The sequence below is a fragment of the Dendrobium catenatum genome, unplaced genomic scaffold, assembly GCF_001605985.2.
Source record: "Dendrobium catenatum unplaced genomic scaffold, ASM160598v2 original_scaffold_144855, whole genome shotgun sequence".
Classification (NCBI taxonomy): domain Eukaryota; kingdom Viridiplantae; phylum Streptophyta; class Magnoliopsida; order Asparagales; family Orchidaceae; genus Dendrobium; species Dendrobium catenatum.
This window is the reverse complement of record NW_021463285.1, coordinates 715,939-729,480: the sequence shown is the minus strand read 5'-3', so window position 1 is coordinate 729,480 and position 13,542 is coordinate 715,939. Positions and strand designations below refer to the sequence as shown.

The following is a 13,542-nucleotide window of genomic DNA, read 5'->3' as shown; positions in this document are numbered from 1 at the left end:
CATTTACAAATAATTATATCATCCATTTAATATTTAAATTAATAAATATTTATTAAATCATCATGTTGATCATGGTCAACCACAAACTGCCTAACCTCTTCCTCTTTCATTTGTTGTTCGGATAAACGATTTTCAAAGCCTTGATGTAGTTCTCTTAAATGAGCTTAAAAATTTTGAAATGAAGAATAACGAAAACACCCAATTGATTTGGAGGCTTTATAATTAGTAGAAAGGGAAACTAACAAAAATAATTGATATTTATTTGGAGTGATATATCATATTGTACACTCAATCATATTTTATTTTAGTCATATACAACAATTTTAAAGTAGGCTTGAATCAAGTTTAAGGAGCTCATGAATGTTTGAATAGACTTCAACCAAATCAGAGTCATAAGCCATCCAAATTAGTTGCACAAAGACTAAGTGCAAAAATCCACTTGATAGACTTATTATAAATTGGTTGATGATATTTAGCTACAAACTATTGCCATTGCATGGCCAATTAGCTATCATATTAAATGTATTTAATTTTTCATTGATCCATTGGCGTGCAGCTCCACTCTTTTCAACATTCGTTGCTTTTCAGATGATCTTCTATCCACCGTCGACTAGCTGTACCACGGTTTCATCACACCCGTTTTTCTACCACTATGTTTCATCTTTCCTTTATATATGTATATTGTAGCTCTGGAGAAAGCTAAGGAAGAAATGATTCATGCAATATCAATGTTTACTTACTTGTATTCCTTCTCCTGTTTTCTTCTAATATTTGATGGCATGGTGGAAATACTTCATGATTGGTATGCAGTAATCTTCATCAGATTGGAAGAAACCAAAAGATAAAGAAAAAGATAAGAAAGAGAATAGAACTTTCAATTAGTGTATCAGACGATTATTACGTATTTATATATCTAATATTTAATAAATCACCTCAAAATACTAATATGAAAATGCATTTTTTAATTTTAAATAAGAAATAATTATTAGTGATTTTTTTATATGATTTGAGATTATGATTATTCAATAAATAAATTAAATATTTAAAAATTCAAAATTTTATAAATATATATAATATCTATATTAGCATTTTTTAAATATGCTACAAACAAGAAAGAATAAAAAGAGTATAAATTTGAATAGCTTCTTAATTGTTTCATTACATACATATTAACTATTATTTTTTTTTAACTTTGATTTACTACTGTATCAAATAAACGGGTAAATTTTTAAAGGAGCAAAGTTTAATAATTGTATTAGGTTTAGAGCATGAAATTAATTTAATTTTAAAAAAGGAGCAGAAACGCATCATACTTTTGCATTTTTCCTGAAGAAACGCAAAGCAAGGATGCATTTTCTTCAGAAAATGCGATCCTGCTTTGCGTTTTCTTCAGAAAAATGCAAAGCAGGATTTGGCGGTTTTAATGGAAATGCGAATGACGATTGCGTTTTTCGTTTCATCACTCGATGCCCGGACCCCGGTTTAAGTCTATGCGGGAATTTCAGGCTTTAAATTGGTCACGGGTTGAGGAACCGTGATTCCTCTTGTCTTAAAGGTCCTTAAGCACTCATTTCATGGGGAAATTTTTTTTTTTTAATCCTTTATTTTGCCTATTAAATAGAGCTCATAACCAGAAGAAATATTTTGTGTTTTGATGTTTGAGGTATAAGGCAACGGTTGCATTCCATTAAGGTAGTCTTTACATTTAATTTTTTAGATCTTTATAAAATGTTCAATTAAGTGTTTTTTTGATATTAAAGAAATACTTGCAATTTTTTATTTAACAAATTTTGTTGTATATTTTTGTAATTATTCTACATTCGTGTTTAAATATTATTTTTATTAAATTAATAATATTTTCAATAATAATGAATAAACAATTAAAAAATAAATTTTATTTTTAATATTATCGGCCTCATTACTTCACTTAAATTTATTTTTTAATTTGGAAATTTAATTTTAAAATAATTAATTTAATTTTCATTAAGTTAAATAATATAAATTAATTTAATTTAATCATAGTATATTATTTAAATTTAATTATACTTTAATTGTTATATATTTAGATATATTTTATGCAAATTATAAATTTTTAAAATAATATTAAAAATACTTTATAACCATATTAAGTTCAAATAATGTTAAAATGCCCCCTAGATTTGATTTGGATGAAGAAAACGCCACTACTAATGCATTTTCAAAGAAAATGCCAAAGTAGCTTTTGCGTTTTCCTGAGAAAACGCAGTCCTGTTTTGCGTTTTCTTCAGAAAAACGGCAAACACAAAGATGAGTGCGTTTCCTGCCCTTAATATCATGCTCCTATTCCTAATACCAATTTTAAACATTGCTCCTTCTCAAATTTTCCCTGACAGCCCGTAAATAGGCGTGAGATCAAGGGCGAATTGGGAGTGATCCGAATGGACGGCCGATATCGAATCCTTTGATCATGTACCGTTCGTTGGGCATTTGAAGGCCTTAATGATGTCAAAATTCTGCGATCTTGGGCTCGTTGGATTCGTCTCGTCGAGCCGTTCGATTCGAGTATAAGCTCGTCAAAATCGGAGACCGTTTGGTAACTCAAATTGCAGTTTGAACCTTCCAACAGCGCTCTGAGCCCTTGATTCGGACTCATTTGGGCTCGGATTGGGTTGATCTTGGTGTCGTTGAGTTCGTATTTCCGAGACGCTCAGTTCGACTATAAGCTCGCTGAAATCGGAGTTCAGGTGCTCCCGGATTTAATTTTTGAGGTTTCCAACTAACTTTTGCCTCGAGATTCGTGCCCGATCAAGCTAATTTTGTGATGACGTATCAATTAGATATATAAATACGTAATAATCGTCTGATACACTAATGAAGTTCTATTTCTCTTTCTTTCTTTTTCTTTATTCTTTTTTGGTTTCTTCCATCTGATGAAGATTACTGCATACCAATCAGTGAAGTATTTCACCTGCATCAAATATTAGAAGAAAACAGAGAAGAATACAAGTAACATTGATATTGCATGAATCATTCTTCCTTAGCTTTCTCCCAGAGCTACAGTATACATATATAAAGGAAGACGATAACATAGGTGGTTAGAAAGGAACGGGTGTGATGAACCGTGGTACAGCTAGTCGACGATGGATATGAAGATCATCTAAAAAGCAACGAATGTTGTAAAGAGTGGAGCTGCACGCCAATGGATCAATGGAAAAATTAAATACATTTAATATGATAGCTAATGTGCCATGCAATGGCAATAGTTTGTAGCTAAATATCATCAACCAATTTATAATAAGCTCTTCAAGTGTGATATTGCACTTATGTCTTTGTGCAACTAATTTTGGATGGCTTATGACTCTGATTTGGTTGAAGTCTATTCAACATTCATGAGCTCCTTAAACTTGATTCAAGCCTACTTTAAAAATTGTTGTATATGACTAAAATAAATATGATGAGTGTACAATTATATATCACTCCAAATAAATATCAATTATTTTTTGTTAGTTTCCCTTTCTACTATTATAAGCCTCCAAAATCAATTGGGTGTTTCGTTATTCTTCATTTTCAAAATTTTAAGCTTCATTTTAAGAGAACTACATCCAAGGCTTTGAAAATCGTATCGAACAACAAATTGAAAGAGGAAGAGGTTAGCAGTTTGTTGGTTTGACCATGATCCAACATGATGATTTAATAAATATTTATTATATTTAAATATTACAATGATGATATAATTATTTGTAAATGTATAATAAAAAATTAAACATAATCATTATTCAAAAATTAAAAATCATTATTTAACCTACTTTTCCATTTCTCAACCTTATCATCTGCCAAAATTCACTCAAACCTCTGCCAATTCTACTGCCTCACTGCCCACCTGCCAAAATCCACTCAAATCTTTGCCACCCATTTGAAAAAAACCCATTATGGGCCCATATCTTCTCAGTCACCCATTTGAATAAACAAAAAACTCCCTTTCCTACTGTCGAGGTCACCCAACCAGTCTGACTCTTTACTCTCTCCTGCTTCCTCTTGTAGAGAAGCAGAGCCAAGACAAACGAGATGGAAGACAGAGGAATAGAAAAGTAATTTTTGTATATTGTAAAGAGATGTACAGGGTTCTTATATATAGACTATAATACAAGAATAATGTCAGATGCTGGTGTGGCTTTGTCTTGAGACATAGCCGGGCAGTTATTGCTTACATCCCCCTTCAAACTAATGATGAGTAGCAGCAGTAAGTTTGTTTGATAGATGTTTGAACCGGAGGATGGGGAGCAGTTTGGTGAAGATGTCGGCTATTTGATTGTTGGTGCAAATGTGATGAACGGAGATGTGCTTTGCTTGTATGTTGTCGTGAATGAAATGGCAGTCAGTCGACGTCAATGTGTTTTGTGCGAGCATGATATATTGGGTTGTTGGCGAGGGCGATGGCTGATGTGTTGTCGTAGTGGATGATGGTCGGTGTTGTTTGCGGTGAGTGAAAATCCTCCAGTAGTCGTCTTAGCCAAATGACTTCGAATGCTTCGGCTGCGAGGGATCGGCATTCGGCTTCGGTTGATGATCGGGCAACAATATTTTGCTTTTTCACCTACCAAGATATAAGAGAGTTTCCCAAGAAATTACAATAACTTGAGATAGATCTGCGGTCATCGGTGTCGCTTGCCCAATCGGCATTCGTGAAGTCGTGTAGGTGGAGAGGACCTTGGCATAGAGGTAGACTGAGGTTGGTTGTGCCATGGATGTAACGAAGCAGTCGTTTGAGTCCATCGAAGTGTTTGTTGAGAGGTTAATGCATGTGTTGGCTTAGATTTTGGACGGTGAATTGAATGTCGGGTATGGTCAAGGTGAGATATTGAAGAGATCCGAGGAGCTGGCGGTATAGGTGAGGATTATAGAAAGGTTCTTGCGCTTGAGTTGTGAGAGTGGTTTTGCAGGAGCTGGGCGAGGAAACAGGTTTGGCGTTTAGCATGCCTGCTCAGTCCAAGATGCGTTGAGTATAGTGTTTTTGGTGTAGAATGACACTGTTTTGAATAGGGACAGATTGAATTCCCAGAAATTGAGCTAAGGTGCCAAGATTACTTATTTGAAATCGAGAGTGGATATTGGCCGATAGGAGGTGATTGATTTTGGACGTGGAGTTTCCGGTGAGGAGGATATCGTCGACATAGATGAGGATGTACATACGAGTTGTGCCGTTTTTGTAGGTTAGGAGAGATGGATCTAAGGTGCTAAGCTTGAACCCGAATTGGAGGAGATGGTTAGAAAGAGTGGCATAAAATTCTTGTGGTGACTGCTTGAGGCCGTATAGGGCTTTCTTTAACCTGCAAACATGGTTGGGAAGAAGAGAATCTTGAAAGCCTTGCGGCTGCTGCATGTAAACAATGTCAGATAGGTGGCCATATAAAAAAGCATTTGAAATATCTAAATGATGAATGTTCCAGTTATGATGTAAAGCAATGAGGATAAGAACACGAACTGTGGGCATTTTAGCAACGGGGCTAAAGGTTTTTGTGTAGTCAACCCCATGTTCTTGGTTGAAGCCCTTGGCAACAAGTTTGGCTTTGTATCGAGCGACGGTGTTGTCGGAGTTGAGCTTGGTACGGAATGTCCACTTGCAACCTAGGATATTTTGGTTGTGTGCGGGTGAAACGAGTTCCCATGTCCCTTGTTCTTGGAGAGCTTGAAATTCTTTTGACATGGCCATGCACCAGTGTTCTAATTTAATGGCTTGATTATATGTAGTATGTTCGATAGGTTGAAGGAAGTGAGAAAGATCGAATATCTATTTGGGTTTGGTGTGGCCGGTTTTAAACCGTGTTAACATTTTGTGTCCAGTAGGTAAGGAGGCTTGGGGAGGTGGGATAGATGTGTCGGGTTGAATGGGGCTGTGGGAAGGTGAGTTAAGTGTGGCCGGGACAGGAGCATTGTGTTGATCATGAGAGATGGGATCTTGCGGAGCTGGTATTGCGGACGGTGAAGGAGTTGGTGTTGAGGGCATATTTTTGTTTAAGATTGCTAGCAACCCGACGGAGGGAGGTAGAGTTTGTTGCAATTTTTGTGACGGGGAAGAGGTGGTGGAGAAGTTGTGGAAAGGAAAGACTGCTTCATTGAAGACCACGTGGCGCGAGGTATATATTCTGTTGGTATTAAGGTCAAGGCAGCGATATCCTTTTTGAGAATTAGCTACCCGATGAATGTGCATGGGTATGATAGCGGGGAAAGTTTGTTCTTGGAGTAAGGTTTCAACCACGGGTAGCATAGACAGCCGAAAACCTTGAGATGATCGTACGAGGGTGGGTGAGCGTGAAGAAGTTCGTAAGGAGATTTGTTGAATGTGTTAGGCGACGGTAGCCAGTTTATTAGATAAGCAGCCGTCATAAGGGTGTCTACCCAAAGGTATTGGGGAATGTGAGCTTGAATGAGAAGAGCCCGATTTGTTTCAGTTAGGTGGCGATGCTTGCGTTCGGCGACTCCGTTTTGAGGGGGAGAGTAAGGACAGGTGAATTGGTGGATGATGCCAAGATGTTTTAGAATAGTTTTGAAATTGGTTCCGGTAAATCCGCCTTCACTGTTCGTGCGAAGGGTGAGGATGCGAGTATTAAATTGGCACTAAATTAAGCGATGAAGTTCAAGAAAGCTGTTAAGTGCATCAAACTTTCGGACTAAAGGGTAGATCCATGTGTATTTAGAAAAGTCATCGATAAAACAAATGTAGTAGTGAAACCCTTTATTAGATGGAACAGTAAACGGGCCCCAAATATCGGAGTGAACAAGTTGAAAAGGAGCTTTGCTAACAGTATTAGAAACAGAAAAGGGTAGGCGATGGCTTTTAGCCATCCTACACGCATTACACATAGAGCGAGATGAAGAATTACAAATAGTCGTATGTTTTAGAGCTAAACTAGACACGGTCTGAGCGGAGGGGTGGCCGAGGCATTGGTGTCAGAGATCTGGAATGGCTTGTAGCGAAAGAAGGGCGAGCTTGGACGGGTGCATCGACTTGGAGGGAGCGGAGTGAAGTGGGTAGAGGCCATTAATACACGGACCCTTTAGTAGAGGTTGGAGGGTCTTCTGATCCTTAATTTCATATCCATGAGGAGAAAAAGTGATAATGCAGTGGTTATCGGTAGTAAGTTGATGAACATATAGCAATTTGAATGAAAGATTTGGAACCATATGAAGATTAGACAACGTGAGGTTACCTTGAGGTGTAGGAAGAATACCTCTACCTGTATTATGGATCATAATGTGTTGGCCATTGCCAAGAATCACTTGATTTGGGCTGGTGTAAGCTTGAGAGGATTGGAATTGGTTGGGGTCGGCCGTGAGATGGGAGGAGGCGCCGCTGTCAAGAAACCACTCCGTCGGCGAGGTGGTAGTATGCGAACAGAATAGAACAGTGTTTGATTGTTCTAAGTTATATATATCGTCGTGCCGATCCCAGCACTTTATGGCCGAGTGACCAAATTTCCCGCAAATTTGGCATGTGACTGGGTTTCTTGAAGGATTTCGGCAATTGTTGTTGGAGGGGTTTTGCTGAGTGCGAGATTGAGAGGATGTGCGACCGCAATTGTTGTTCGAGCGTCCACGACCGCGGCCACAAGAGGCCGTGAAAGCCATGGAATTTCCGGATATTTGAAGGGATTGAAGATCCCTTGTTGTTTCGTGCGCAAGATTGAGTTCTTCTCTGCAAAGAAGAGTGTACATGTCGTCCAAGCTTAGGGGTTGTAGGTTTGTACGGATCACTGTTTTGAAGGCTTAGTAAGTGGGGGAAGACCGTCGAGGGTGTAAAGAATGATGTCTTCGACGAGAGGAGCGCCGGCAGCGGCTAAGGAGTCGACCTTGGATTTTATATCGAGCAAGTATTCTGTCATAGTTTTGTCCTTCACGGACAAGTAATGCAACTCGTGTCTGAGTTGCATGATTCTTGATCGTGTGCTAGATTGAAGGCGACGGTCGAGCGTGGTCCAGATTTTCGAGCAGTGGTCGACGGAGAGGATGTAGGGAAGGATGGTGGGTGAGATGACAGAGTATAGGGACGCTGCAAGATTCTGATCCACGTGAAGTATTTGGTATTTGGCACCAAATGACCGGTGGAGTCGAAGATGATTTTGGGCGGGGGAGGAGTGGATCCGTCCAAGAAACCCCCATAAGAGTTTGCTCTGAATAGCTTGATTACCTGTGTCCGCCAAACTGGGTGATTATCTCTTGAAAGAGGATGAGTAATGATGTTCTTGATGGTGTTCATCAAGAACTTGAGAGATGGTTGGATTTGCTGCGTGTGCTAAGGCAGTGCGGAGGTTGAAGCTTCTGACATTTGGGAGGAGGGCGGTGAGGCCATGAGTGGAGCTGGGCTGCCGATTTGGTATGCGGGAAGAAGAAGAAAAAGGGAGGATGGATTAATGAGGCTCTGATATCATGTAGAGAAGCAGAGCCAAGACAGACGAGACGGAAGACAGAGGAATAGAAAAGTAATTTTTGTATATTGTAAAGATATGTACAAGGTTCCTATATATAGACTAGAATACAAGAATAATACCAGATGCTGACGTGGCTTTTTCTTGAGACACTGCTTAGACCTGTCTTCCGTCTATATGCTGACAAGGGCAGTTATTGCTTAGACCTCTACTATACCTAAGTCCTCTCCACTGCCGCAAGCTCAAATCCATTGTCAGATATCAACCTCCAAGCCCATTCTACTCACTTGGTTGAAACCCCAGCAGCTCTACACTCCTAGTCCAGCATGCTCCCCTATACCTACACCAACTCACACTCACTATAAACTACCACTCTATTCCACCAAACACATGTTTCCTTCCTCCCGTGCCTCTGAGACTTGTATATGTAGCTGCTTTCTCAAAGCTCATCACCAAACAACCACTTGCTATGCCGATCAAATCTAACATTAACGACTTAAAATGCAACGCTTAGTTTTTCAGTTTGGCAATTGAACCTGCAGTTCGAATGGTTCAATCCCGATTCTTTGTAAAACTGGTTTTAAATAAATTGAAACCGACCGATCTGATTCGATTTTCAAAGTCTTGCTAAAATCTCAAGATGATAAAATAAAAGATAGGTAGGAATTCTTAATTTCAATCAAAATTAGATAGATAAACTATTTTTTTATAATTCTAGTAGTACTTGAAAGCCAAAGGTCGAGGTTTCGTTGTTCTAATACCAAAATGTTTAGTTTTTTTTTAACTTAAAAAATTGCTTTAGTAAATAAGTTGTCCCACTATTAACATAAAATAATTTTTACAATCCATATGAGGAAATAAACACTTAATTAAAAATTTACCATTAAAGATAACCTATAAAAACTTATAATCACACCAATTTAAATAAGTATTTAAGTTAATTTAATAACTTACCTACAAAGGGAGTGAGAATTCAAGACGACTATTCAAGTATTCATTCTAAAGGACTTAGCTTGAAAGGGGCCTTACAGTAATTTTAGTCCAATTTGGACATTATATAGCCCCACCTGCAGTCATAATAATCACATCCCTGCCATTGAAACACTGAAGCTGGACAATTCCGCTAATAACTAACAAACGGCGATGGCCTCCAACGTAATCTTCACTGGACATCTTCCCCTTATGGAAATCCACGCCGCTGCCGCCGCCGAAGACGACGGCGGCGGTGACGAGGCTGATGATGAGATGAGCTATAAGACCCCTCCCTATTCCGCGGACGATGAAGACGACGACGCCGGCGACCATGGATCGGCGAAGGGAAGGGGATCTAGGCGAACAGCTTCGCTCCCGGGAACTCCACGGAGGCCGTGGGAACCATGGAGGAAGTATGCGAGCGAGATGGAGTTGCGGAACGGCCTCGGCCGGCGCCGCCGCCGTTGGAATCGAGAGAGAAAACTAGATCGCGCGTGGGAGATGAGGAAATCCAGAGCCAGCTTTGCCGATTCCGTCCTAGGCGGAGGAAGCGGCGGAGAGGGTGGGGAGTGTTTGGTGCTGGTGAGGCCGCGAGGGAGTAGCGGGAGGAGGATCTGTATGGATATGGATGAGGTAAAAGCTTGCCGTGATCTTGGTCTTGACATCCCCCGCGATTTCACAGTCGAGATACCCGGCGGGATTTCCGGCAACAGCAGCGGCGCCGATTCCCCCATCTCCGGCACCGGTGAGTATTGCTCTGAACCGCTGGGCGTGTTATCGTAATTCGTAACTATAACTGTGAAATTGATGAAGATTGAAAAATCTGTACGCAGGGGAAGACGCGAAAGAGATTAAGGCAAAGCTCAAAATGTGGGCTCACGCCGTGGCTTTTGTGTCGTCGGCGGCGCGATCGGGCCGCTAAGAGTCGGATGGATGAAGAAGCCCTTGCTTTTTTTACGGGCTTTTTTATTTTATTTTATTTTATTTGTTTGCTGGTTTTCTTTATACTACGCTATTTTAAAAAAAAAAATATGCCCAAAGTGATTTTACTTTGCGTTTTTTAATATAAGAGAGTGATGTACATAAAGTAAGACTAAGAATGTACTTGAGAGTGGTGCAATATTTTGTAAGGTAGATTGTAAAATTATTAGAAAAAAAATTACTTTGTTGTTATGGTTGAAAAAAGCAATTTCATCATAAAAATATCTAAAAAATAATATAAGAACAAAATAAAAAAATAGTCAAATAAAATTATAGTTGTTATCTAAAGAGCAAAACAAGCATAAAGTTGTTTTAAATATCCTTTAAAATTTTGTTTGGGATTATTTTTTTACTGTTGCTTAAAATAGTTTTTTAATAAAACAATTAATTTTTGTACTAAAAAATTACTTTAAGAAGAAGTAAGCAAGCCGTCTCAAACGAAACCTTAGGATTCGTTTGGGATGGCTTTCTTACTGCTTAATAAGGCAGCTTTTCAGTATAAGAATCAGTAAGAACAGTAAGAAAAACATTCCAAAAGAAGCCTAAGACAGAGATTGCTTAGATTTTAGCAATTCTCTTTTGTAATTATACATCTATTTTAAGTGTTGGCCTTAATATTTGGTTATGATAGTCTATTTTGTACAAATTATAAGTTTAGGAGAAATGAGTTTGATATGATTTTCATTATTTATTTATTTATTTATTCAATTTGATTGTATTTGATTAATTTAAGATTGAGGCATAACTCAGTAAAATTTAACAGAAATAGAATTATTGTGATGAAATATGAAGCCCATACAAAAATTTATTTAAGTAATTTTGGATTCATAGCTTTAATAAATCCCAACATTTTGTTTGATGGCAAGTTGTAAATATCAAATGCTCTTGATTCTTTTAATTTTCATTAAAATTGTTATTATATACCACTTATCATTCATATATAAGTCATTTTCTATGAACTCAATTCTTATATTTAGTTGGCTATAATAATTTATTTTACCACCTTCTTTTTTATTTAATGAAATTATTTGGATAGTCATTAGAAAAGATAAATATAATAACATTATAATAGCATGAACAAATGATGTTCAAAAAATACTTTCAATAATTAAAAAATTACATCAATTTATATAATTTTTAGTTGATTATATTTTATAATACATTATTAAAAATATAACCTAATGGCATTAATTTAAGGATTTTTAGAATTGTTATCAATCTATGTTTAAAAAGCATTTTTTAATAGTTATTTCAAACTTTGGTAGATTTGAAATGACTGCAATGTTTTAAAAAGTTGATTGTCAATTTGAATAAAATCATGCATTGTTGTATTTTTTCTCAATTCTCTAAGACATATTATGCAGAGATTTGGAGGAGAAACTTGATAGTTAATGACGAGTTTGCAATGATGTGGAGGGCTTTGGGTGGTTAAGCGCGAGAAGAAGTGTTCAAGCTAGTTCATCAAAAATGGGAGGCTCAAAGGAGATCACCTACAATGGAGACAAGAATAGCTAAGCATGGTAATAGGAAGAGATGATATTGGTGTGATGTGGAGGGACTCATGGGTGCTTGAAGACAACTAGAAGTATTTATGGAAAGTCGCCACTTAAAAGTGAGAGTCGCTAACGATAGTATCGACTCTGAAAAGGAAAGCTGGTGATTTTGAAATTTGTCGATTTCATTGATTTTCACAAGCATGAAAAATATAAATTTTAAATTATTTTTAATACCCCAAAGGTCTATTTTAAATTGAATGTAAATTTTTTTTTTTTTTGAAATACATGCACTAAAAAATACTTATAATCAAGAACCCAATCAGGGAAACTTAATAGAGGCAATTACATGCCTATCACTCAAGTCTTTGCCATTTTTTAAATTCTCACCAAATATTAAAATTCACAAAAAAAACTAGTAGGTATTTTAAAATATATTCTCACCAAATATTAAAAAAAAAACTAAAGATGTTCACGAATATGCTCGATGTAATTGTTTGTTACGAGGCTCGATAAAGCTCATTTGTCAGGTTAATGAATATCTAGAAGTAAAGCTTTTAAGACTGATTTGTTTAAAGCTCGATAAGTATTAAATGAACTGAACATGAATCGAACAAGAACCAAATATAAACACTCATTTAATTAAACGAACCAAATAAGAATACAAACAATAAAGCTCAAATCAAACACGAATCAAATTTGAATAAGTTGATAATAACTGAAATCAAACATGAACACTCACATACTCGACTCGACTCAGTTCGTTTGCATCCCTAAGTCTAAATTCGCTGCTTAAGTCATATAACGGGGGATAAATGTGATTAAAGATTATATAGGATTAAGGCGTTGTTTGGAACAACTTTTTAATTAATTTAGTGGTTAAAAATAGTTAGAAAAAAACAATGTGTTTAGAAGACTTTTTTTTAATGCTATTTTAAACTTTTGTCTTCAAGAAATTATTTTGTAAAGTCAATTTTGAAACTATGATTGAGAAATGAACTTTAAAAATAAAAAATGAGAAGCTTAAGATGCCCAAAATAAAAACTTAGCTTTTTGGAATAGCTTTTCAACCGCTTTCATTATAAAAAAATAGTTTGTAAAAAATATTATGCGTTTGAAAACAAAAATTTTATTGTTATTTTTTAATTTTTTACTTATAAAAATTTATTTTAAAAAATATTTTTAAAACTCTAAATTTTAGAAATGAAATTTTTAAAGAAAAACTGAGTTAGGGGGTATTTGTATACCATTTAGATTTACCTTTAGCAAATACTGTAAATCCAAATTTTGTAAAACCTGCTAAAATTAAATCATAAAATTTGTTTGGCAAAATTCTTGAAATATAATTCAAAATTATGGTGTTTATTTCATTAAATTACCACTGAAAGCATTATTCCAAGACATGAGTTACTTTTTCATTATATTTAAATTAAGAAATCCAGGTTTATTTCTTGAAATAAAGTATGTAAAGTTGTCAAACAATTTTTCCTCACTTCTTTTCTTCCAAAAAAAGTTAAACTCTAACAATCATAGGAGTATTGCTAACATTCTCAACCTTCATTTGGGTGATGGTCTTTTTAAATATTTGAGGATTCTCATATACCAAGAGGCTTAGAGTGGTTGTCTTTTCTCCTCTTATGCAAAGCAAAAAAAAAATCTCTTATTTATTGGATGGTTGGAATGCCAAGCTTTTA

The 13,542-nt window shown here is 36.4% G+C and overlaps 1 protein-coding gene across 1 annotated transcript; it reads left to right on the top strand.

Annotated features, from left to right (window-relative positions):
• The first annotated feature begins 9,471 nt into the window (after positions 1-9,471).
• LOC110113233 lies at positions 9,472-10,547 on the top strand. Its single transcript, XM_020845709.2, has 2 exons — positions 9,472-10,119; positions 10,208-10,547. The coding sequence occupies exons 1-2, from the start codon at positions 9,546-9,548 to the stop codon at positions 10,294-10,296; spliced, it is 663 nt and encodes a 220-aa protein (XP_020701368.1). The 5' UTR covers positions 9,472-9,545; the 3' UTR covers positions 10,297-10,547.
• The last annotated feature ends 2,995 nt before the right edge of the window (positions 10,548-13,542 follow it).